The following is a 23,499-nucleotide window of genomic DNA, read 5'->3' as shown; positions in this document are numbered from 1 at the left end:
CCTTTCCCTTAAGATTTTAGAAGACTTCACAAAACATTTCTTTATTCATATCTCACAAGTGCTCTTGAGGTGGGTGGTAGTTGGCCCCCTCTTAAGGAGAAATTCCTTCTCCATAGGCTTATGGTGATTAAGGGACCTACCCAGGGTCAGAGTTAAAAACTGGTAAAGCCAGTCTGTTCTTTTTCCCTTTAAATCACAACTAATAAAGAAAATATAAGCATCAGTCTTCCTATTAAGTAAGATACTGCAAGGGAGGCACTTAGCAAAGTGATGGTTCATACTAAGGGCTCAGTAGTAGCTCCAGAAACATTTTTTTAAAAGATACTTGACTCCATCCATCTTTCCAGGAGCCGTGAGCACAGCAGTTTGTCCTCTGAGCTGGAGGCCCTCTTTCTAGGTGTGGGGAAGGAGCACGAGGGCAGCAGCGGCCTAGGAATGCAGGACCGCTGGCTAGGAGTGGACAGGCTGCTCAAGCTCCCCATTAGCTGCTGCTGGGCTTGGAGTTGCTCTGAAATGTTCTCTCATTCTAGGCCTTCTCTGTCCCACCCCCTGATTTGCATCATCACTGCCACTGCCCCTCTGAAGTGGCAGCTCTTTTGAGATCCTCGAGGAAGGCCATGATCCAAAGGGGCTTTGGAAGCCATCTGGTTACTTCTCATTTTATAGAAAACTGAGGCCGTCTCTTGGCCAGTCTCCCACATGGCACTAAGGGAATCATGATACCTGTGCTGGGTCTCTCTTCATTCTGCTTTGTTCTTTCAAGGAAAGAAAAACGGGAGCCTCTCTGCATGGTCGGTGCTGCAGGAGTGTAGATTAGAGGGCTAGGTCTGGCAGCACCAGCCCCCAAGGCTGATCTCATACGTGCTGTCATTCCTGGTCCTCCAGACAATAAGCCTTCAGCTCTCTTCTCTCCCCAACATGGGCCAGCTGTTGACACACCCTGAGCCCTCAGAAGGCCAGGAAAGCCTGCCCAAATGGAGCAGGTGTTGCCCAGAAATGCTCTGCATTTCCTGAGAACAGGTCCACCCTTCTACTCTGCCTTGCTGATGAGCTCTTTAAGATAGAGCATAAAGCATGGTTCTGGGAAGACTGGGGGCACTGAACAAGCATCCAGGACTAAGTACCTAATAGGAGGCTCACCTCAGAAACTGAGCTTGGGGAGGGGTGGAAAAATTTGTCAGTGGCCTTTTTAAAGAAAATCAATTCTGCAGTGACTTTTATTGAATTCATAGGGGCATTCCTTTATGAAAAATAAAAAAAAACTATAGAGTTGTACAGCCATGCTTTGTAATTAGACAAACCAGTGATGAAGCCTGCTCAGATACAGAGTACCTCTAAAGTTCCAAGATAATAGCTAACAACTATTGAGTGCTAACTATGTGCTAGGCATTTTTCTAAGCACTTTACAAATAGCAACTCAGTCCTTATAGTCCCATTAGGTTAGAAACTATTCCCATTTACAGAAACCCGGAGTCACCAAGGTAGAAGAGCTGTTGGAGCCCAGGCTCTTAACCATTGTACCACCCTGATGCTGGGGGTGAGGTGGGCAGTTTTCCTGACTCCCTGCCTGGTGCTCTTTCCACAGAAGCACTGGTCCCATAATTCTCACTTGTGTTTCTGCATTTTGTTCTTCCTGGGACTTGCACTGATTCCTCCAGAAGAGCCCAGGCCTAAGGGTTTGCAGATCTTTCTGAGGTAAGGACATAGCAGCTTTTGGAGGGAAAGAACATTGACCCCACCACACCCGTGTCTGCTCTCAGCATCAGCTACTAGTTTTGTGGGCTGAACCCTTGGCAGTCTTACCTAATTTCTATATCCACAGTACACGGTGTGTGTTACATTGTTGTTGAGAAGAGCATTTTTCAGTCCTTGCAAAGGGGATTCCCACAGCAGATGTTGCTAATTGATCCTAGGCTTTTCTTGAGCCCATTTACTGCCTGAGGATCCTCAGTTTAACATCCCAGGCAGGTGAAATGAAGCAATCACATGTGGAGGAAGATTAAAGCCCTTGTATAAAGTGAGCCCTCAGAGGATAGGGACTGTCTTATTCACCACTGCTTCCCCAGTGCCTGGCACACAGACCCCTCAATAGCCCAGGTACCAATGGTCAAGTGTCACCGTAGCATGGTAGGAACTCAGGGCAGGATCTCGAAAAACAAGCTGAATACTTGTAACAAGTCAGGAAGTTCGCTGTGTCTCAGTTCTTGTTCTGTGATACGGGGAGAACCACGTCTGCCCTTCCTACCTCGGACTGTTTGAGACTTCGACACAGTGATGGGTGAGGAAGTATCTTACAAACTCGTTAGCCCTGGTCAGCAAGGGTAGGGAAAGATAGTTTACTTGGGTGGGTAGTGTATGCTTTGTTCAGCTTTCCTCTGTGCTCCAGAGCGGGGCCTGTACAAAGTCCCTGCTTTTTCCCACCTCCCTTTCCTTTGTCCTATAAAGTGTTCGCAGTTTACTCCATCCTTTCCTTTCTGATCTGCTGGAGGAGGCAAAATCATCCTGGGCTGGGTGCTGGCTAGCTCTCAGGCCTTTGGGTTGCAGGTGGCCCTTTCAATAAACAGTACTTTGATTCCTGACTGTGCTTTTGCCCTTCTTCCCTTACGCTGCGTGATGGCATCCCCACCTGGCAGGTAAGCAGGCTAATAGGCTCAGAGAAGTGGATTCTGGTGCTGGTGGCCTCAGTCACCTGTTGGGCCTACACGCTTGATCTGGAGCCGTTTGGGGACCTGAAGAACCTACTGTTTGTCTCCTGCAGTGCCAGAAGAGGCCTAGGGTAGCCTGGGATTTCATATCCTTAGGGTCAGATACCTTCTCACTGTGACCTTTGGCTAGCCACTTAGTCTCTGAAACTGGGATAGAGTTCCACCACTGTGAGGATCAGAAGACATAATGCGAAAGCCTGTAGCAGGGAGCTTGAGGTGAATGCTTTGTAAGTGGTGGCCATTATCGTGTAGTGGACCCAGACCTCAGGGCCATTGGGTGAGCAAGGAACAGGCTTAGCCTAAGAGAATGGAGACTGTTTGGCTGTAAAGGAGGAGGCAGGCAAACCTCCCTTCAAGAGCCTTCATCTCCATAGTTTGGAGCTCGTTGTGAAACTGAACCCCAAGCCCAGCCCAGACTGATCTTTTATGACCTCACATGTGTCAGGACTCTCAGCCCATGGCTTCTTGGCCTGATGAGTCTTGGTTCCTGATGCTAGAGATTGAACTGGTGGGTAAATGGAGGGGTTGTGCTCCTTGTGCACCCCTCTTGTGGCTGCTATTTGTGTGTGCAATGAAGTCAGGCTACCTCCTGCTCTGGTGAGCCAGTTAATTCCTGTCTGCAGACATGAGACCCTGGACCCAGGGTCGGAGACCAGGGTTCCTTCCCAGCACTTTCATTCTCTGGCAGCTCAGTTCTCAAACATTAACTGGCATCAGCATTGCATAGGAAACTTGTTAAAACTGCAGATGCCCAAGCTCTGTCTTCCTCACCAAACTGATTCCTGGAGCTCGAGGGAATCCAGGAATGTGCATTTAAACCAAGCCTTCCCTCCCTGCTGAGTGGTATTGCAAGCCTGCTAGCTCACTGGTCCCAGTTGCCACAGCTGTGAGGTGAGGGTTTTTCATACAGGCTTCTGCTCAGGAACTCCAGCTGAGCGGAAGGTAAAGGGGGAGGGGGCTTGGGTTACCCGTCCCATGAGAACAGCTCTGCTCGGGGTGCCTGGGTGGCTCAGTCGTTAAGCGTCTGCCTTCGGCTCAGGTCCTGATCCCAGGGTCCTGGGATTGAGCCCCACATCGGGCTCGCAGGAAGCCTGCTTCTCCCTCTCCCACTCCCCCTGCTTGTGTTCCCCTCTCGCTGTGTATCTCTCTATCAAATAAATAAAATCTTTAAAAAAAAAAAAAGAAGAACAGCTCTGCTGTCAGTAGAGCATGTGATTCTTGATCTCAGGGTTGTGAGTTCGAGCCCCACATTGAGTGTAGAAAGATTACTTAAAAGTATTTTTTAGAAAAATTAAATATACTATGTAAAACTGAAAGTATTCAATGTTTTAATTTTAATGATCTAATTATGTTAAATTTAATTATAAATATATAGATCTAATATTAATTTTAATCCATATAAAATAGGGACACCTGGGTGGCTCAGTTGGTTAAGCGTCTGCATTTGGCCTAGATCATGATCCCAGAGTTGTGGGATCGAGCCCCGCTTTGGGCTTTCTGCTCAGCAGGGAGTCTGCTTCTCCCTCTCCCTCTACCCCTACCCCTGCTGTGCTCTCCCTCCCACTCTCTCAAATAAAGAAAATCTTTTAAAGTAATAATAATATAAAATATTAAAACGAGACCCATGTACCCACTACCAGTTTAAGAAGTGCAGCCCTGATTTTAAAATGTTAAATGTGGTGTTGTAGTTCTGGGTAGCCTCTATGAAAATTAACAATTGAAACTCTTTGGGTTCAATAAAATAACTACTAAGTATGTCCAGAGAAAACCTGCCTTAGAATTACCTAGCAGAATAAATAAACAAAATCTTTAAAAAGGGAGGGGGCATCTGGGTGGCTCAGTTTGTTAAGCGTCTGCCTTGGGCTCAGGTCATGATCCCAGGGTCCTGGGATCGAGTCCTGCAGTGGGCTCCCTGCTCAGCGGGGAGTTTGCTTCTCCCTCTGCCCCTCCCCCTCCCCCCTGTTCGTGCCTCCCCAAAAATAAGTAAATAAAATCTTAAAATAATAATAATAATAATAATTACCTAGCAGATTTCTTTGGCCCTACCATTCCTGAGCAAAAAAATCTCCAGAGCATGGGACCCAGGAATCTACATTTTGATAAGCTTCTCAGAGGGTAGGTGATTCTTTTGCATATAAAAATCTTAGAGGACGCCTGGATGGCTCAGTCGGTTGAGTGTCTGCCTTTGGCTGGGATCATTCATGATCCTTGGGGTCCTGGGATCAAGCCCCACTCCAGGCTCCCTGCTCAACTGGGGACCTGCTTCTTCCTCCCCCTCTGCTTGCCACTCCCCCTGCTTGTGCTGTCTGTCTCTCTCAAATAAATAAATAAAATCTTTTAAAAAAATGAAATCTGAGAGCTGATGTCCTTTGTAGCAGTGGTTTTGATGGTAGCCTGTTTCCCTGGGAAGCTGGCTTCATCTAAAGTTGTAGTTAGGATGATCAGTGAATGTGGGGATAAAAATCAAAGGATGTTAGGCTTGGAAGGACTGCATATGACAGGATCCCCTCCACCCCAACCATAGGCCTCTGAATGGAGGGACTAAAGACACCCAGATAGGAATTCACGCCAAGTTCGCACAGCAAGGGCTCTAGCACCTGCACCAGTCTTCTGGCATCCCGTCTTCTGATTCCTATCCCAGGGCTTTGTTCTCCACCCCACTGTCCTGGGACATAGGGCAGTGGTCCTTCTTTCCCATGGTGGCCAGATTTAGCAAGTAAAAATATGGGACACCCAATTAAATTTGAATTTCAGATAAATGGTGCATAATTTTTTAGTATAAGGTGTCCCAAATATTGCATAGGACATACTTATGCTGAAAAATTACTTGCCGATGATCTGAAATTCAAATTTAATTAGATATGTCCTGAGATTTTTTGTTTTTAATCTGGTAGCCATAATCCATCTCAATCTTTTTTTTTAGGCACCAGACAGATTGAAGAATTGCCTCAAAGAGATTAAAAAAATAACTGTCATGCATTCTGTGTTTAATGATGACCTCATTTAAGCTGTTACATCTGTGAGCTAGCACCTATCATGAACCTCAGAATGAGAGATTCAGTCTGACTCTGGGATCTCCCTTTTTGCCTCCATCATGAACCCGCTTGTTTGGCCTGTGTGGCCCAGTTAATAATGCCTGTCAAGTTACAGGCTGCATGAAAGGTTGGTCCGATTTGACCAGGTTTTCCTGCAGTGGGCCTTGGTTTTCCCCAGTGTATCGAATGATACCCCTGTATCCCTCCCAGAGGGCCTGCCCTGTTGGCCACAATGAGGAGGTAACTTGAACTCTCCTCCTAGTGGTTAAGAGCACAGGTTTTAGAGTCAGACTGCTTGGCTTCAAATTCTGTTTTACTTCTTGCTGGTTGTGATCTTTGGCAAATAATGTTTCCACCCTGTGCCTTGGTTTCCTCATTTATAAAATGAGACCAATTAGAGAAACTAGCTCAGTGTTACAACAATGCAGGGCATCTAGTAAGGGCTTACTCTATATCATATGCACTTGTTAATATTACGACCACAGCTTGTGGCTAGCATCTCTTTTGCTTAGATGAGCAATCTCTGTGGTTGAGGTCTTGCCTTCTCTCCTGTCATACCTCTAAACCTCATGTTACTACCTTTTGTTCAATTGAGGAAGGTGAGGTTCAGGGAGGATGGGAGGTAGTGCCCCCCAAGGTTATGCAAGTGCTAGGACCCAGCCCTGATTTCGGATAATTGGGTGCCTCAGAGTCAAGGCAGGGCTGGGCGTGGGGTTCCTCTGGAAGCCAGCAGTGCCTAGGTTACTTCTTTCTCTGCCTGGGGAGAGCTCTGACTAAAGGTGAGAGGGTTGAGGTTATAGCCTTGGGAATTAGCACTTGGAAAGCAAAGTCTCTTTTCTTTGGTGTGAAATTGTGGAAGGAGATGGGTTTGTGAACTCGCTGTTCATTCAGCAAGTATCAGCTGTGTTGCCAGTCCCTGAGTTAGACACCGGGATTACTGCTATCAAAACAGCCTGGTTCCTGCCCTCAAGGAGCCACATAATCAGGGGGTGAGGTTACAGAGCTGAGAGAGCATGGAGCAGGGGCACTTGACTTGCGGTCTGAGAGGGCTCCCCAAGGAGATTGATCTAATGGCCAGATAAAGGTCCACAGGTGGGTGAGTGTGAACTCAAGTAATGCAGCCCCTACGTAGCCTGATAAATTCCCTTGTTCCCCAAAGTAGAAGTTCTTTCCAGTCAGGGTAAACTTAACCTTTTCACATGCCAATCTCCAGGAAATGGTGCCAGCCCCAAAATAAACATTAGGCCTTCCCCATTCTGCTGGCACTGAGGCTGAAATCTCTGGCCACCCACTCAGTCCTACAGGCTTTCTCCCATCTGGCCCAGCCTGATCTCACCCTTTACCCACGTTTGTCCCCCAGTTTCATTTCCAGCTTCTCCCTCCTACCAGTTCTTTTTACCATGATCTGATGAGTGACTACATGTGCCTTCTCCCCCTAAAACCCCCCTAGTTTCTCACTGGTTGACCAAGTCTTTGCTCTTTAGATCTCCTAGATGAGGCCCCTCTAGGTTGCTTTTATTGCAAAGGATCAGTAGCATTTAGGATCTTTCTAGAACAAGACAATATAGAAAATGTGTTTGTTTGTTTTATCTGGCTTTATACCAGGTGTTTATGGGTTTGGTCCCTTTGTAGACTGAGAGATACTCCTCGAGGCCAGGCTCTTTTCCTTCCATGCTGAGTAAAAAATTGAGGATGGCGGGGAGGGGACCCAGAAAGGGATGTGTAATTGAAGTCAGAACTCCAAGCCTTCCCTATGCTCTTCCTTCCTCTAGCATGGCAGGGGCTTATACCAAAGCCTCCCCAGGGACTTGTGGTGAATTTCCCCCTCTTTCTTTCCTCTTTCCTGGGGAAACCTGCCCTGGAGCCCAGCCTGTCTATAGAGGGTGGTGTCCGGAAGAAAGGCAGGCTGGAGTCCGGGGGGAGGGGGGTGGCATTTCAAATCTGAATCAGTGAATTGAGCCAATTGATGCCCAGGAGTTTTTCTCCACACATTCTGATTCTTCTCATGTTGAGAGATCATTTGATGGGTTTTTTTTTTTTCTTTTTTAATGATGAGGATGAGGATTACTTGGAAAAATAGTGAACTTTTTGTGTGAATCTGAATTGACATACTTCGCATTTGTTGTGTGCTGGGCACTCTTATGCTCTGTTCATGTGACTGGCACGGCGGTGCTATGAGATAATTAGGACTTCAGTCTTAGAGACTGAATTAGGAAATTAGGAAACCAGTTCAGAGGGGTTCTCCGGGGGCAGATTATGTGCAATAGATACCAAAGTCCATGTCGTTTCGATGGGCTGTCTGCATTCCTAGACCGTCTTTGAATGCAGGGGTGACAGTTGAGGCGGAGAGAGTGAATCTGAGAGGGTTAGACAGTGTGGTGTGGGCAGCCACTCCACTTTGCACGGGAGCTGCGCTCTGCCCTGCCCACCCTCAGCACCCACCCTTGGCCTACCTCGTTTCCTGGTATCCTGCATTAGCCGTGGTGGGTTAGCTCCCCTGGTCCGCAGCACTCAATCTGAAGTGAAAATAGTGAGTTGGCCATGCAGATAGTCTCCTGGTGTTCTACCTCTACGACCACAACCACACATAGAGAGGTTCTGGTGGGCTTCATTTAATACCCAAATGCACGTGTATATTTAGGAAGCCCCTTGACCCCCTGGAACTAGAATCACTACTGACTCCTGGCTGAAGATGGTTCTATGGGACAGAAAGTGGCTTTTCTTCTTTTCCAGATACCGGTTAGCCCCGGACTTGCCTTAATCAAGGAGGCAGGTCCTCCTGGGGCCTCTCTCTGCCATCCTGCTCCCTTAGAATGGTGGGCCTCAAGTAGGGCCTGCCTCACCACACTTCTACCTCCCTCAGTACCTGAGAACCTCTCCCAGCCTTCAATAACTCTGTTTACAGGGATACACTGGGGAAGGGCCCTAAGATGGCACCAGGAAGGAGTATTGACCCTACCAGTGGACACGTGGGATTTGTGGCAAGCCGGAAGAGCACTTGAACCAAGAGAGTTGGGACTTCCGGCTCTCACCCTGGCTCTTCCCTAGGGAGGCCCCTGTAGGGCCTCGGTTCCCTATCTGCAAGCAGAGGGGATTAGAACCATGGTCCTTTTTGCTGCTCTAACCTTCTCTGTTTCCTTGGGCAGGTGCAGGGTGGTGAGTTTAGTGTTTGCTGAGCTGGGTGTGGGTCAGCTGGCACACGTGTCAGAATGCGGAGGCGGAGGAGGGGGCTTGTTCCCTGTTTTGGCTGGGATGATGCTGGACGTGGGGACTGGCACCTGCACAAAGGATTGGTTTTCATTGGGAGCCATTTCAGATGCCAAGCTCTGTATCTATTGTGGAGCTGGAGAGAGAGTGTGTGTTAGTTGGTTGCCTGGTGAAGGAGGATGGCGGGGGCGGAGGGACCCAGAAAGGGATGTGTAATTGAAGTCAGAAAGCCTAGTCTTTTTTCTAGTCTCCCGCAGGGCCTGACAGCAATGCACTTGAGCCTTCCCGGCTTCTCCTAGGCCCCACAGGATTTTAACAGATCTAGGAATTCTACAGAAAGGCAGAAGTAGTTCTCTCTCCCTAGTGGACTCTTCTGTCTTTCTAGGAGACTTTGTTCTTCTTGGCGTAGGGGCAGCCTGAGGCTCTAGCTGCGAGCAGAGCAAGAGCAGGGCACTATGGGTCCTGGGGGCAGAGGGAGGCTAGCTAGACATGGGGCCTTTTCAACAAACTGCACACAGGACTACTTGAAGAATATTCCTGTGTATGCCCAGACTAGCCGTATTCCCTCGGTCATCTTGGGGTTGGTGAGGGAATAGGGAATCAGTATGGTCTTTTAGTGGCAGGATGGCTCTCACATTAATTGGAGACCCAACTTTCAGTACATTACATGTCCCTTTGTGATCTTGGTGAAATGAAATGTCAGGCAGGGTGATCACAGGATATGACTCTTCCCAATTTTAAGAGTTTTTATTATTTTTATTTTTATTAGAAGAAACAGACAATGACCTGAAAAACTTAGCCTCATCTTTTCAAGAAAAGTCTTCAGGAACACCTCACCTCTGAGCCTGATTCTCCTTTCCCACTTCTTGTTAATGAACTTGAAGTTGCAGGCCCTTGGCCTGCTCTTGTCCTGATAGCATGCGGGGAATGTTGTTGGGGGCTGGAGCATGGGTCCGTGGAGAAGTGATTATTGCCATAGCTCTGGTGTAGTCACCTGCAGCAGCTGCTTCCTCCAGGTCCTGGTTCTAAGCAGCAGCCTCGTCTGGGACCTGGGTGGTGGTAGACTTCTCTGGGGCACCCAGGATTGGCAAGGAAGTAGGTACATAGTAGCTCCCCGGTCCTATGAGCTTCATCCTCTTGGGACTGAGAGATTTTCTGGGTTTCCCCTGTCTGGCACTGAGGATGGAAGATCAGAGCTGGGTTCCACAGCTCCAGCTTTTAGAAGGCATGTGGGATATCTTGAGGGGGCAGTGACTCTGGTAGGGTTTGAAAACCAAGAATGCTGTGGCCTCACAGGAGTCAGGGACTCTCTCTGCTCATTAAGAGAACATGGGTCTGGGAGGGGAAGAATGAAGCGGGGGAAATCGGAGGGGTAGACGAACCATGAGAGACGATGGACTCTGAAAAACAAACAGGGTTCTAGAGGGGAGGGGGGTGGGAGGATGGGTTAGCCTGGTGGTGGGTATTGAGGAGGGCACATTCTGCATGGAGCACTGGGTGTTATGCACAAACAATGAATCATGGAACACTTCATCTAAAACTAATGATGTAATAATGTATGGGGATTAACATAAGAATAAAAAAAGTGCAAAAAAAAATAAAAAAAATAAAAGATTAATAAAACTGATAAAAAAAAAAAAGAGAGAGAACATGGGTCTGTTCAAGGAATAGAAAATTCCTTTTGAGGCCAGCTAGGCAGATACCTCTATTCAGGGACTGAGGGCAGCTCTTGTCTTGGCATCGTTGGCCAACAGTGGAGGCAAAGTGAGAGAGAAGTGGGTGAGCAGAGCCTCAGGATGTACCTTTTCCCATGGGTCTCTGAGGGTGGCAGGGTTCAGAAACCCTTGTTCTTCAGAAGTGTGTTTGGAAAATAAGTGTAGGTGTGGAAGGGACCAGACCTAATAGAGTTACTTCCTTAAAAAAAAAAAAAAAAAAAAAATTTTTTTTTTTTTTTTTTAAAGCCCATGTCTTTGTTGAAATGACTGGAAAATTCCAAGCAGAATTAAATCACTGTTAACATACTACTTTACTCCTGATAATACTTGGTTATATGGCCTTCCAGATATTCCTGTTTGTGTATATGTGCATATACATGGGGCTTTTAAAAAATACTGATTTGAGAGAGAGAGCAGGGGGAGGGGCAGGGGGGAGAGGGATAGAGAATCTCAAGGAGACTCCCCCCTTAGCATGTGAGGCTCACAACTCTGAGATCATGACCTGAGTTGAAACCAAGAATCAGATGTTCAACCCACTGAGCCACCCAGGGGTCCCTAAATATACATGTTTTTTATTTGCTTTATAAAAATAGGATTACGAGTCTTCTCATTTATTGTGTTTATCTTTTCATATCTTTTATCTCTGGTAGAGAGCATTATCTTTTTAATGACTAAAAATTGTTAAACTTTAATTTCTTTAGCCAGGTTTCTGCTGTTGGACATGAAGGTTTTCAATATTTTGAAGTTAGAAATAGCACTTCCGTTACGGACAACATCTTTTTACATAACTCTAAGCACTCATCTAATTTGTGTGATTAGGATAAATTCCTAAAGGTAGGACCATTGAGTCAAGTGGGTCTCACTTTTGCTTTGGGAACTTGGAGAGCAGAGAGTCTTTCCTGAGTGGCTAGCCCTTCTGTTGACTGCAGGTCATTGAGGACAGAGCTGGCCCCACTGGGAAGATGGGAGGCTTAGAAGAGAGCCCTGGACTTGATTGCCAGCTCAGGGTTTTTATCTTGCCTTTCCCATGATCACTAGCCCAGGTCTGCTTATACACAGACTTCCACAGTGTTAGAGCTAGAGAAGGCCTTTTAGATCCTTCCTTTACGGAATCTGCTGGGATTAGGGAGCCTTCATTATAGAGCCAGCTCTGGCATGGCCCCAGTCTGCCACGGACTTACCCTCTCCAGGGCTCAGGGCCCTCTTTATAGAAGGGTACAGAGCTGGGAGGGCCCTTCTGCCTCAGAGTCGAGTTCCTGAGGTGTTGGCTGCTGATTGTTTCCATGATCTCACTTTCCATGATTTCTCCCGAGAGAGGCTGGTACGGTTGTTACTGGTGGTTGAGCATGTGTCCTTCCTCTCTTCACCATGTTTTCCTCCTTTGGAAACCTGCAGGTTGCTTGATGGAGTAGGGGTGGTAATGAGGGCGAGGAGCTAGTGGTGACCCCTCCATGGGTTTTGCATAACCGTTTCTCCCTTCTTGTTCCCACAGAACATTCTGCTCCAGCCAAGGTGGTGAGGGCAGCAGTTCCTAAACAGCGCAAAGGCAGCAAGGTAAGGAGTGGAGCGGGCAACCTAAGGGAACTTCTTGAAGAAAGAGGTGGTGTGGCCTCTTCTGAACTTCGAGGTAGTTCTGTATGCTCTCAATAGCAGGGAAGCCCCGTCTGGGCCTCCAGTGTGGATGATCCTAGTGGACAGACTGATTGTGGCTTCTAATCTCTTGGGGGAATGGTATGTTGAATGAGGGGCTGAATGGTAGAGACAAGGCCACCCCAGGGCCCTCATAGAATGTGTCTTGCAGGTTGGTGACTTTGGAGATGCAATCAACTGGCCCACACCTGGAGAGATAGCCCATAAGAGCGTACAGGTGCGTCTCTGGGGAAGAATGGGCAGGTTTGAATGCTGTGGACGTATACACATTTGGCTTCTTTTAAGTTCTCAGAGCCTTGGATCTTACCTTTTCCTGGTTTTTTCTCAGTTTTTTAAGAGGAGTGGTTGGTATAATATGGCAGCACTGAAATCGCTAAGAATCATCATCATTTGAGCCCTTGCTGTATGCCAGGAACTGCCAAGTGCTACTTACCGTTTCACCTGTCCCTCACAGTGACTTAGAGATAGGTCCTTCAGTAATTCCCGTTTATAGATGAGGCCACTGAAGGTAATAACTCTGAGCCCTTGGGAGAGGCTCATAACCAGCCCTTGATGGTCAAGTGGGGATCGGAAGTCAAGTGTGTTACATTATTCCGGAGCTTGTGTTCTCTATCACTTGTACTTGGGTTGCCAGTGAGTGAAGCGGGAGAGTGGCCATTAGGCCAGGTACCCACCTCTAGACCATGTGTCTCGGAGGCTTGTGCAGCACTCGTCAGTGCCAGCACAGGGGGAACTCCGGATCAGTCCTCGCTTTCGGGTGCTTTTGTTCTGGGCTCATGGCCTAGATCCCTCATTAGCTGTGGCTGCTGGCCTTCAGTTCACAGACGGGGTTGCTGTGGGCAAGCCAAGGGCTAGCATCTCTTCCATCCCACAGACTACTGGGACGGTATGGTCTTGTGGGGGGTAAATATATCTGGCCCCCGTGGGCCTCACCCCTGTGTCCTGAGGGTTCTTTCTGTCCCTTAGACTCAAGGAAGATGGAGCGTCCCACCTGCTGCGTGTTTGACCACACTTCCCAGTGGAAGCATCTTAGGCGTAAAAATGGGACCTTAGACTCCGTCTAGTCCAACTCCTTGTTGCATGCTCCAGCGCCTCTGCCCTGTCTTTCTAGTGGCGGGGGTTCCCTCCTGTCCATCCCAGGAGGCTCTCAGATTCACCCCACCTCCCTGTTCCTCTGCTTCCCCCTGCAGCCACAGTCCCACAAGTCCCAGCCTGCCCGTAAGCTGCCACCCAAAAAGGACATGAAGGAACAGGAGAAAGGAGAGGGGGGCGATAGTAAAGAGAGTCCGAAAACCAAGTCGGATGAATCTGGGGAGGAGAAGAATGGGGATGAGGACTGCCAGCGAGGGGGCCAGAAGAAGAAAGGTGAGTGGCTTGCAGCAGGGCTCTGGGAGAAGCGGCAGGCAGAACTGTGAAGTGTCTGAACTCGGGGTTGCTGGACGAGTTTCCATAGCCCTGAGAAGTCCTTGGGAGGCTGACTGACGTAGGCCGCTGGGCTAGCAGCCTTCTCTTCTGCCTTCCGTCTGTCCGTTCCTTCTGTTACTTAACAAGCATCCGGTAGGCCCTGTTCTCAGCAGTTGGGCTCTAGCAGTGCACAGAACAGATGAGGTCCCTGACTCAGAATAATCAGTGTGTCTTGCTGTATTGCTGTCCCATGTAAGATTCTGTTTGAAGACCAGAGTTCATTGCCTTGGCTAAGGTGTTTAGGGTTACAGGTTGGCTGCTCTAACAGAGATTCAAAGTAACAGTGTTTTAAACAATATAGAAGTTTCTTTCTCTCACCTGACAGCTGGGTCTAAGTAGGCCAGCCCTAGAATGGCAACCATTTCATTTCATTTTCCTTTCATCTTGTGGTGGTGTGTTGGCTCTTCTCATCCAAGGTGGCTCACTCTTTCCTTCTCATTCCAGCTAGCAGGAATGGAAAGGGGGAGAGTAGCTCCCTTTGAAGGACTCAACCTGGAATTGACTACTTTCATGTAGCTCTCATAGACAGAATTTTGTCACGTGTCTAAAGGGAGCCTGGAAGTGCAGTCTCGATTTTGGGCAGCCACATGTCCGGCTCCAGAAAGGGGTTCTCTGACCATGGAGAAACTGATATTAGGAGTCAGCCAGGAGTGTCTGTCACCCTGAGGTCCATGGCTTCCTTATTTTAGAGGTAAAAATGAGGTCCAGTGTGGGAGAAGGAATTTGCCCAAGGTCATCAGATTGTGCATCAGACCTGTTGCTCCAGACAGAGGAGTAACAGGGGTAGGGATGGCTAGGAGGGACCTCTCCTTCAAGCCTTCCTCATGTCCCCATGCTGTCCTCCAGGGAACAAACACAAGTGGGTTCCATTGCAAATAGACATGAAGCCTGAAGTGCCCAGAGAAAAACTGGTTTCGCGACCTGCTCGCCCACCAGAGCCACGACACACACCTGCCAACCGAGGGGAGATCAAAGGTATGCACCGCCCACTATGGAGTGCCTGGGCATGGGGGTCACCCTCAAGCGTGACCCAGTGCCCCTCTCCCCATAGGGTCTGAGCCTGCCACCTACGTGCCCGTGCCCATGGCCCCCCCCACCCCAGCCTGGCAACCAGAGACCAAACCGGAGCCTGCCTGGCACGACCAGGATGAGACATCGAGTGTGAAGAGTGATGGGGCTGGTGGGGCGCGGGCTTCCTTCCGTGGCCGTGGACGGGGGCGTGGTCGTGGCCGGGGACGCGGCCGGGGTGGCACTCGAAGTACGTGAGGCCCCTTTGGGCTCCGGGATGCCCGAGGGAGTGTGGTGGGGGCGGTGGGCAGGGATCTTCCCTCCCTTATGGCACCCATTTCCCCCATAGCCCATTTTGACTACCAGTTTGGCTACCGAAAGTTTGATGGTGCAGAGGGGCCTCGCACCCCCAAGTACATGAACAACATCACCTACTACTTTGACAATGTCAGCAGCACTGAGCTTTACAGCGTGGACCAGGAGCTGCTCAAAGACTACATCAAGCGGCAGATGTGAGTGGACAGGAGCCTCCTTGGAGAGAGGCGTAGGGGGTGGGGACCTGTCAGAGGATGGCTGCTGGGCAGAGTAGGGATGGGCCGGTCCTTCTGGTGCTGTGCTAGCAGCAGCAGCTGCCCCTGGCTGGAGCTAAGAAAGATCACTGCTGCTCATCCTTTAAGAGCTAATTTTTCATAAAGGTAATATTTATTGCAAAAGTAACACTATATTTGCCTTAAGAAAATTAGAAATTACCACCAACAAAAAGGAGAGGGAATGTTCAGAGTCCACCTCCTTTGGCACTTCTCTTTGTAATGGCAGCATGGTAAGAATGCTGGCAAACACCTATGGAGTTCGCCCTGTTGGTGAGGCTCAGTCTTAAGTGCTTACAGGCATTGTCTTATTTTGTCCTGCACTTATTCCTATGAGCTGGGTCTTACTTATCTCCATTTCGGAGATGAGCAGACAGATCCAGGAACTTGCCCAGAGTCTCACAGCTAGTAAACAACAAGGCACAGATTTGAATCCATTTCTGTCTAATGGCAAAACCCTAGCTCCTAATCACTTTGATATATTGTCTCAGTCCAGTGGGGGAGCCATACAAGGAAGTAGATCGTTTCAGGAGAGTGTCACAGTATTTTAGGAGAAGAGAAAGTGACGGTAACAGTGGAACTGCATTTTAAAGGTGGATGAGGGGTTTGCCAGGCATAGAGAGAGGCTGAAGGGTGGGGGGAATGGGTCTGACCCGAGGTTAGGGAGCCCTGACAGGGTAACATCTCTTTTCAGCCTTTAATACTGTACATGTGATAGGGTCAGAGGCTATGTAAGGTGGCGGGGGTGTACAGGACGAGAAAGGCCAACTCCTAAGTGACGCAGCAATCCTCCGTCTTCTCCCCTCCACCTAGCGAGTACTACTTCAGCGTGGACAATTTAGAGCGAGACTTCTTCCTGCGACGGAAAATGGATGCTGACGGTTTCCTTCCCATCACCCTTATTGCTTCCTTCCACCGAGTGCAGGCCCTTACCACTGACATTTCACTCATCTTTGCGGTAGGTCTCCCTCCCTGGGGCTGGGGTGCAGGGGAAGGAAAGGTCCTTACTTATGGAGCTGGAGTGTGGGCCCTGGCAGAAAACCCTGGAGGAGTCCTCATCTGATGACTTCTGCTAAAGCTTCAAGGCTTGGCCAGCCTCTTTGCCTCCCTCCTTCTCTCCTCTCTCTCCCTCTTACTGTGGAAAATTGCAGACATTTACAAAAGTAGACAGAATGGTATGATGAACCCATCGCCCAGCCTCAGCAGTTACCAACTCATGGCCTGTCTTACTCCATCTATCCCCCATCTGTTTCCTCTTCCAAATTACTTTGCAGAAAACCTCAGGTAACCTGACATTTCATCCATGTTTCAGTACTTACCTCTAAAAGATAAATAGCTGGTAAAAAACATAGTCACCATATCATTATCACATGTAAAAGATACTAACAATTCCTTAATATATCCAAACCATCTATTGCAATTCACCCCACTTGTGAAAAAAAAATGTGCTTTATGAGATTCGGGATCCAAAAAAGACCCATGTGTTGTCTTGCTAAGTGTCCTCTTTCCCTCTCTTTTTCCTTGCAATTCATTATTTGAATAAACTGGGTTGTATATCTTATCTAATTTCTCATGGGAGAGAGACTCGTGTCATCTAATGTGTTCTTCTGTATTCCAAATTTTTTGTAAATTGGTGATCCAGAGGCCTGATCAGATTCAGGTTTGGGGGGTTTTCCTCCCTTCTTTGTCAAGGCTGCTTTATAGATAATGATATGTTCTCTCAGGTGGCACATAGCATTTCATTTGTTCTCTCTTGTGATGCAAGCTGCTGTTGATGATCACTACCTGTTATTTCATTAGGGATTGTGAAATGGTGAAAATCTAATTCTGTGGATCTGTCTTCATTTGTTAGCTGGAATACCTCTTTAAGGAGGAACTTTGCCTCATCAGCTATTCAGTTACCAAGAGGTATGGTTTGTACAGAAAGGGTGGATAAATGCTTGATCTTTCCCTTTGTTAACCAGTTGTCAAAATTATGAGTTGATCCCCAATAACTTTCAAGGGTTTGGGTTTGTTTGGTTGTTTTTTGTTTTGTTTTGTTTTTTGCTTTAATGTCTTTTAGTATCATCACCAACCTGTGGATTCAGACATACTGCAGTTGTTTGAGCCCGTTGCAGTTCATATGCTGAATCCAGTTGTCCCATCCATGGTTAGTGGAACTCTGGTTGATCTGGTACATTTCCTGCCTCAGATCTGGAATAAGCCATTTTTTCAAGGAGTTCTAGGTCCTCTCTTCTGGGGAAATGGTATTGATGTACCACACAGTTTGAGTTATAGGGATGTTTGTTGCTGCTTTGATTGGTCATTGTTTTTAGAGCCTTTTTTTAATACATCAGGAGACTATACTGATATTTTCTATTAAAGTTTAGGACTTACAGTGTCTTAACGCCAGTGATCTTTTATCTCTAATACTCCTTTCTCCTATACCCAAGTCCTAATTGCTGTTGACCTCAACATAATTACTCATTTCTTTTATTCAAGAGTTTATATACCTTAGTCTCGTAATAATACCTCTCTACTACTACTAAAAACATGTTTTTTTTCTACTTATACACTCAAATGACTGTATTTTCAAGTACTTGGAATAATCTTTGTGTAGTTATGTCCCTAATTTGATGTATATTAGTTTTGTTAGTTTCATTTTGCTCTCAAGTTTTAGGGATTGCTTTTCCCCTCTAATTTCTAATTTGTTTTGCATTTAGGTAAAACATTTACATGGTTCTAAAGTCAACACGGTATATTCCTAGAAGTCCAACTTAAAATTCTCTCACGTACGCCTTTCTCCTTTTATTCCCCTATAGGCAACTTGTTTTGAATCCATTAAAAAAAATAAGTAAATGCCTCTCAGTGTATTTGTGTCCTTCCCCTGTGTTAGTTAGATGGCAACATGTAATACATGCATTTCTTCACCTGTTCTTTTGTTTTCACTTAATACATCTGGGAGCTGACTGCATAATAGTACTTCGTTCCTACTTAGAGTTGCATATATATCTTTCCGTATTTTTGCCAGTGTATCTTTGGTGTAGATTTCTAGAAGTGAGAAGACTGCACTATGGGGCAAGTTGCAGACTGCTGGGTTCCCTTTCGTCAATGACTTCCGGCAGCAGTATAGCGGAGTGCCTCTTGCCCCGGCCTCACCGACAGAGCGTGTTGTCATGTGTTGTGCTGTTGAAGTGTTTCCCCTTTCCACTAAAAAGATTTTAAAGACGGCTCTCTTCCCTTCTCCACTCTTCATCCTTTTTCCTAGAGATAAACACCCGTAGCAGTTTACCTGTGAATCCTAGAAAAATATGTATGTAGTTTGTATGTTTTTATTTAAAAATTTGAACACTAGGGGCGCCTGGGTGGCTCAGTCGTTAAGCATCTGCCTTTAGCTCAGGTCATGTTCCCAGGGTCCTGGGATTGAGCCCCGCGTCGGGCTCCCTGCTCAGCGGAGAGCCTGCTTCTCCCTCTCCCTCCCCTGCTTGTGTTCCTTCCCTCGCTAGGTCTCTCTCTGTCAAATAAATAAATAAAATCTTAAAAAAAAAAAAAATTCGAACACCAGTGGCGTCTTAGACACATTGACCTAGACCTGCTTTTTTTATGGCTCTTTCCACCTCAGCACATGTGAGGCTATTTTTTAATGTCTGAGTCATATACCACTGAACGGATGTGCCATCATTTATTTTAAATTGTCTATGTGGTGGCAAGTTGAGTAGTTTCCAATTTTCTCCATATTACAGTGTTTCTGTGAATGGCTTTTTATTCAAATCTTACACATAATGTCATCTGTCTATGGCCCTATTTCTCTGGGGGCAAATTAGTGGATGTAGAGTGGCAAGGTCACAGGGCAGGTGTGTTTTCCATGTTGGTCCCCTCCTACAAGTTTGAACATCTCGTTTGTCTGCCAGTTGTGGAAGATGGTGCCAGTTTTCTTATACCCCTGCCGGCACCAGACTCTTACCTGAGCTCGAGGGGCCCAGTCATCCATCTGCCAGCCTCCAAGACCTCATTCTGTCCAAGTCTTTTCTCTGCATCGTCTCCTTCCTTCTCCCCTGCAGGCCCTAAAGGACAGCAAGGTGGTGGAGATCGTTGATGAGAAAGTCCGCAGAAGGGAGGAGCCGGAGAAATGGCCTCTTCCTGGTCCCCCAATAGTGGATTATTCCCAGACCGATTTCTCCCAGCTTCTCAACTGCCCTGAGTTTGTGCCCCGTCAGCATTACCAGAAGGAGACAGGTAGGTCTTGCTGGCCTGAAGGTGCCTTCCTGTTGTCCTTGTCCTCCAGCCAGCAGGCCTCCTTAGAGCTGGCATCAGGAGGAGGACTGGAAGGTTGAGGACCTCACCTTTCCACCCTCAGAGTCAGCACCTGGTTCTCCCCGTGCAGTCACCCCAGTGCCAACCAAAACAGAGGAGGTCAGCAACCTAAAGACGCTGCCCAAGGGCCTCTCTGCCAGCCTGCCTGACTTGGATTCTGAGAACTGGATTGAAGTGAAGAAGAGGCCGCGGCCGTCCCCAGCACGGCCCAAGGTGGGTGGGGCCCGGGACTCAGAGGGGCTCAGCCCACAGGCCGGCTGGCTCTGGGGTTGTGATGCGAGCCGAGGTCAGCAGGGACTGCGGGAAAGCTGGTGGGCGCATGTCCTTTTCCAGTGAGGATCACCTCCCAGGACAGCTCCTGCTGTGTGAGTTCCTGAGTGGCAGTCTTCACAGGAGGAAATCCTGTGGCCCCTGGCAGCAGTGTCCCAGGTTTCTTGGTGTTTGGCTCTTTGTCTTGCCCCATCGAAATCACTGGGGCTGCCGTGGTGCCTGAGTATGCCCTCGTTGTCCCCTATATAAGCCACTCAGGCCCTGTGGAGAGCGAAGGGAAAGGGAGCAGACACACGGCCTGGATGTAGAGTTAGTCTAGACGAGAACACAGGTCTCCTATCACTGATGGCTGTTGACCTTGGGAAGCTTGTTTAATATCTCAGGTCTTCAATGTTCCTATCTTCAGATGAAAGAAAGAAGGGCTTAGACTGTTCTAGAAATTGTAAGGCAATATGCCAGTGGTACACGTCGAGTCCACTCCTCAAGAAGTGTTTCCATTTCAGGCTAAAACCGGTGCCCCTCTTCCAGGAGCAGATGTGTACTCCCATCTGCCCCATTCCCCATCTCCTCTTGGGAGATCTCTTTGGTCTGGGGCTTGTGAGGAGGCCTCACAGATGACCTTGGACTTTGGGTCTCTGAAAATCTCTGTCCCCTTTTCCATTGTGCCACTGTGACTGCCTCCCTCTTGTTCACACCCCAACTTCCCTATTTCTTCTGGCTGTGGTCCTTCATAGAGTGTCAAGGATCAGGCCAGAGTCATGACGAAAACAGTGGACAGGGACCTTATGAGGTCCAGGCCTACAGACTGTGAAGGTTTGGAAAGCAGACAGGCTTAGCCCCTATTCCACAATTAGAGCCCTGCTCCCACCTGGCCTATCTTGAGCCTTAAAAGAGAGTAGGTTTGGAGTTTATATGAGAAGCTTTTTGCAAAGCAGGGAATTGACTTTTTGGATATAAATTGTGAGGTGGACAAATGCTTCTGCCCCAGAGTCTCAGATAAATTCATCCTAGCAACACTCTAAAATACTTTCTTTTTGCCAAAAGCACCCTGTTTTCTCTTGCCTCTGGAACATGCTGTTCTTTCTGCCTCGTACACTCTTTGTCCCTGCCTTCATCTGGCTTACTTATGCTCATCCTTCTTCAGTAATTACGTCTCCCAGGAAGCCTTCCCAGGCTGTTCCCACTCCCACCTCTACTTGGTAAAGTGCCTCTCCCTGTGTAGTCCACAAATTTTATTTATAATCTTTACCAACACCACATTGTATTTGGCTGGCTGGTTGTTTGACTTTTCTCCCACCAAACTGTGAGCTGCTTTAAGTTCAAGAATTGTGTCTTCTGTAGGGCATTGTATCAGTGGGTTCTTGCTCACTCATCAAACAGTCGAGCATCTGCTATTGCTAGGTCCCAGTCTAAGTACTAAGGATACGATGGGAAGCAAGGCAGCCGTGGCCCCTGCCTGATGAAGCTTCCATTTTCTTGGAGAGATTTTGGGTAGATGGAATGGATGAATTAACCTGTAGAACTTACGCTGTGTGCCCACCCCCAGGCTAGGTAAATGAGAGCACAGGTGGCTGTGGGGCCTTGTCACCTCATTGTGAATGACTGTGATGTGAGCTGGGAGAGAGGAAACCGAGAGTCCTGGGGGACTGGCCGCAGGGCTGGCAGCTCTGGCTCGCTGGCATGGCCAGGGCCTCCCTCTGGGCCGACAGCTACAGAGGCTAGTCCAAGGACCCCCTGGTGATCTCACCCCCCATCCTTGATCTTGCCCATTTTAGAAGTCAGAGGAGCCCAAGTTCCTCCACACGACCTCTCTGCCTCAGCAGCTGCCTTCTCAGCAGTTGATGTCCAAGGAGCAGGATGAGCAAGAGGAGCTAGATTTCCTGTTTGACGAGGAGATGGAGCAGATGGATGGGCGGAAGAACACCTTCACCGCCTGGTCTGATGAGGACTCTGACTATGAGATTGATGACCGGGATGTGAACAAGATCCTCATTGTCACCCAGACGCCACCTTATATGCGTCGGCACCCTGGGGGGGACCGCACAGGCAACCACACCTCACGTGCCAAGATGAGTGCTGAGCTGGCCAAGGTCATTAACGATGGGCTCTTCTACTACGAGCAGGACCTGTGGACTGAGAAGTTTGAACCTGAGTATTCCCAGATCAAGGTGAGGCTCGGACACAGCAGTGTGGGGGTGGAGCGTGGAGGGTCTGTAACATATGGGAAAGAGGAAGGCTGATTCGCTGTGTGCCCTTGGGCAGAGTCTCAGTATCCTCTTGTGTGAAAAGGGGGTAGTAATTGATACCCTGCTGGGGCATGAAGTGAGGAGAGATATAGAGACACTTTGTAAGCTGTGTCACCATGAGAGGTGATCATTGTGCTGCCTGAACGTCCACGTTTAATGTCCTGACAGCCACACTAGTGGGGAAGAGAAGAGAGATTGGATTGTTACTTCTCTTCTTAAAAATTTAGGCCTGGGCCGCCTGGGTGGCTCAGTCGTTAAGTGTCTGCCTTCAGCTCAGGTCATGATCCCAATTGAGCCCCGCATCGGGCTCCCTGCTCCATAGGAAGCCTGCTTCTCCCTCTCCCACTTGCCCTGCTTGTGTTCGCTCTCTGTCAAAAAATAAATAAAATCTTTAAAAAAAAATTTTTTTTCAGGCCTATATATAAAAGTTTTCAGGAGCTTGTTTTGAGTATGGAAGATAGAGAAAAGACAGGTTTAAAAAAAAAATCACCGCTGTCTGGAAACAGTCAAAACTTGTAGAGTTTTAGAGAGAAGCTCTGTGAGGTGAGCCTGTGTAGTAGTAAGCAGCAGGGCGTTTGGTGGAGGTGAGAGACAGAGTCAGGGGTCTGGTCTGTAGGGAGCTCCTCATCTGTCTTGCTGCAAAGAGGGCTGGGCAGGCGCTCAGTCCTTCTGGGTTGGCACACTCGTGCCCAGGTAACTGGGGCTGGGGAATGGTGTGGGGCAGCTGAGAGCCTGGGGACCAGAATTCCACGTATGTGGATGTGGGAGCTGCCCCCTCCAACTTCCTGCATGTCTTGATTCCTGAACAGGCTGGGGCAGTTTCTTACTAACATTGTCTCCCCACCCATCTTTTATCCTCTGCAGCAAGAAGTCGAGAACTTCAAGAAAGTCAATATGATCAGCCGGGAACAGTTTGACACACTAACCCCAGAGCCCCCGGTGGATCCCAACCAGGAGGTCCCTCCTGGGCCACCCCGCTTCCAACAAGGTGAGAGAGGGGTGACGCCTGGGACCGCAGCCTGGGTGGGCAAATACAGCCCTCTGACGGGGGGCCTCCCAGGTACAGACAGTCACAGGCCTACCCCTGCTCACTGGCCCGCTCTCTCTCTGCAGTCCCCACTGATGCCCTGGCCAACAAATTGTTTGGTGCTCCTGAGCCCTCCACCATCGCCCGTTCTCTACCAACCACTGTCCCAGAGTCGCCAAACTACCGCAATACCAGGACCCCTCGCACTCCCCGGACACCGCAGCTCAAAGACTCAAGTCAGACATCACGGTTTTACCCAGTAGTGAAAGAAGGACGGACGCTAGATGCCAAG

General features: G+C 48.3%; 1 protein-coding gene across 3 annotated transcripts in view; it reads left to right on the top strand.

Annotated features, from left to right (window-relative positions):
• The window catches only part of LARP1 (La ribonucleoprotein 1, translational regulator), a 52,797-nt gene that overhangs the window by 18,444 nt on the left and 10,854 nt on the right, over nt 1-23,499 (top strand). Inside the window, exons 2-13 of one of the 3 annotated variants that reach the window (XM_021701091.1) lie at nt 12,155-12,216; nt 12,464-12,529; nt 13,503-13,677; nt 14,623-14,751; nt 14,828-14,935; nt 15,134-15,296; nt 16,185-16,329; nt 19,412-19,586; nt 19,708-19,877; nt 21,710-22,102; nt 23,045-23,168; nt 23,294-23,499. In XM_021701091.1, the coding sequence (XP_021556766.1) occupies nt 12,155-12,216; nt 12,464-12,529; nt 13,503-13,677; nt 14,623-14,751; nt 14,828-14,935; nt 15,134-15,296; nt 16,185-16,329; nt 19,412-19,586; nt 19,708-19,877; nt 21,710-22,102; nt 23,045-23,168; nt 23,294-23,499 (1,916 nt within the window). Of the gene's footprint in view, nt 1-12,154; nt 12,217-12,463; nt 12,530-13,502; nt 13,678-14,622; nt 14,752-14,827; nt 15,035-15,133; nt 15,297-16,184; nt 16,330-19,411; nt 19,587-19,707; nt 19,878-21,709; nt 22,103-23,044; nt 23,169-23,293 lie in introns of all 3 variants that reach the window. The other 2 variants (XM_021701086.1, XM_021701099.1) reach the window with 2 other exon arrangements.

This window comes from Neomonachus schauinslandi, chromosome 7, assembly GCF_002201575.2.
Source record: "Neomonachus schauinslandi chromosome 7, ASM220157v2, whole genome shotgun sequence".
NCBI lineage: Eukaryota > Metazoa > Chordata > Mammalia > Carnivora > Phocidae > Neomonachus > Neomonachus schauinslandi.
This window is presented reverse-complemented; position numbering and strand designations above follow the sequence as displayed.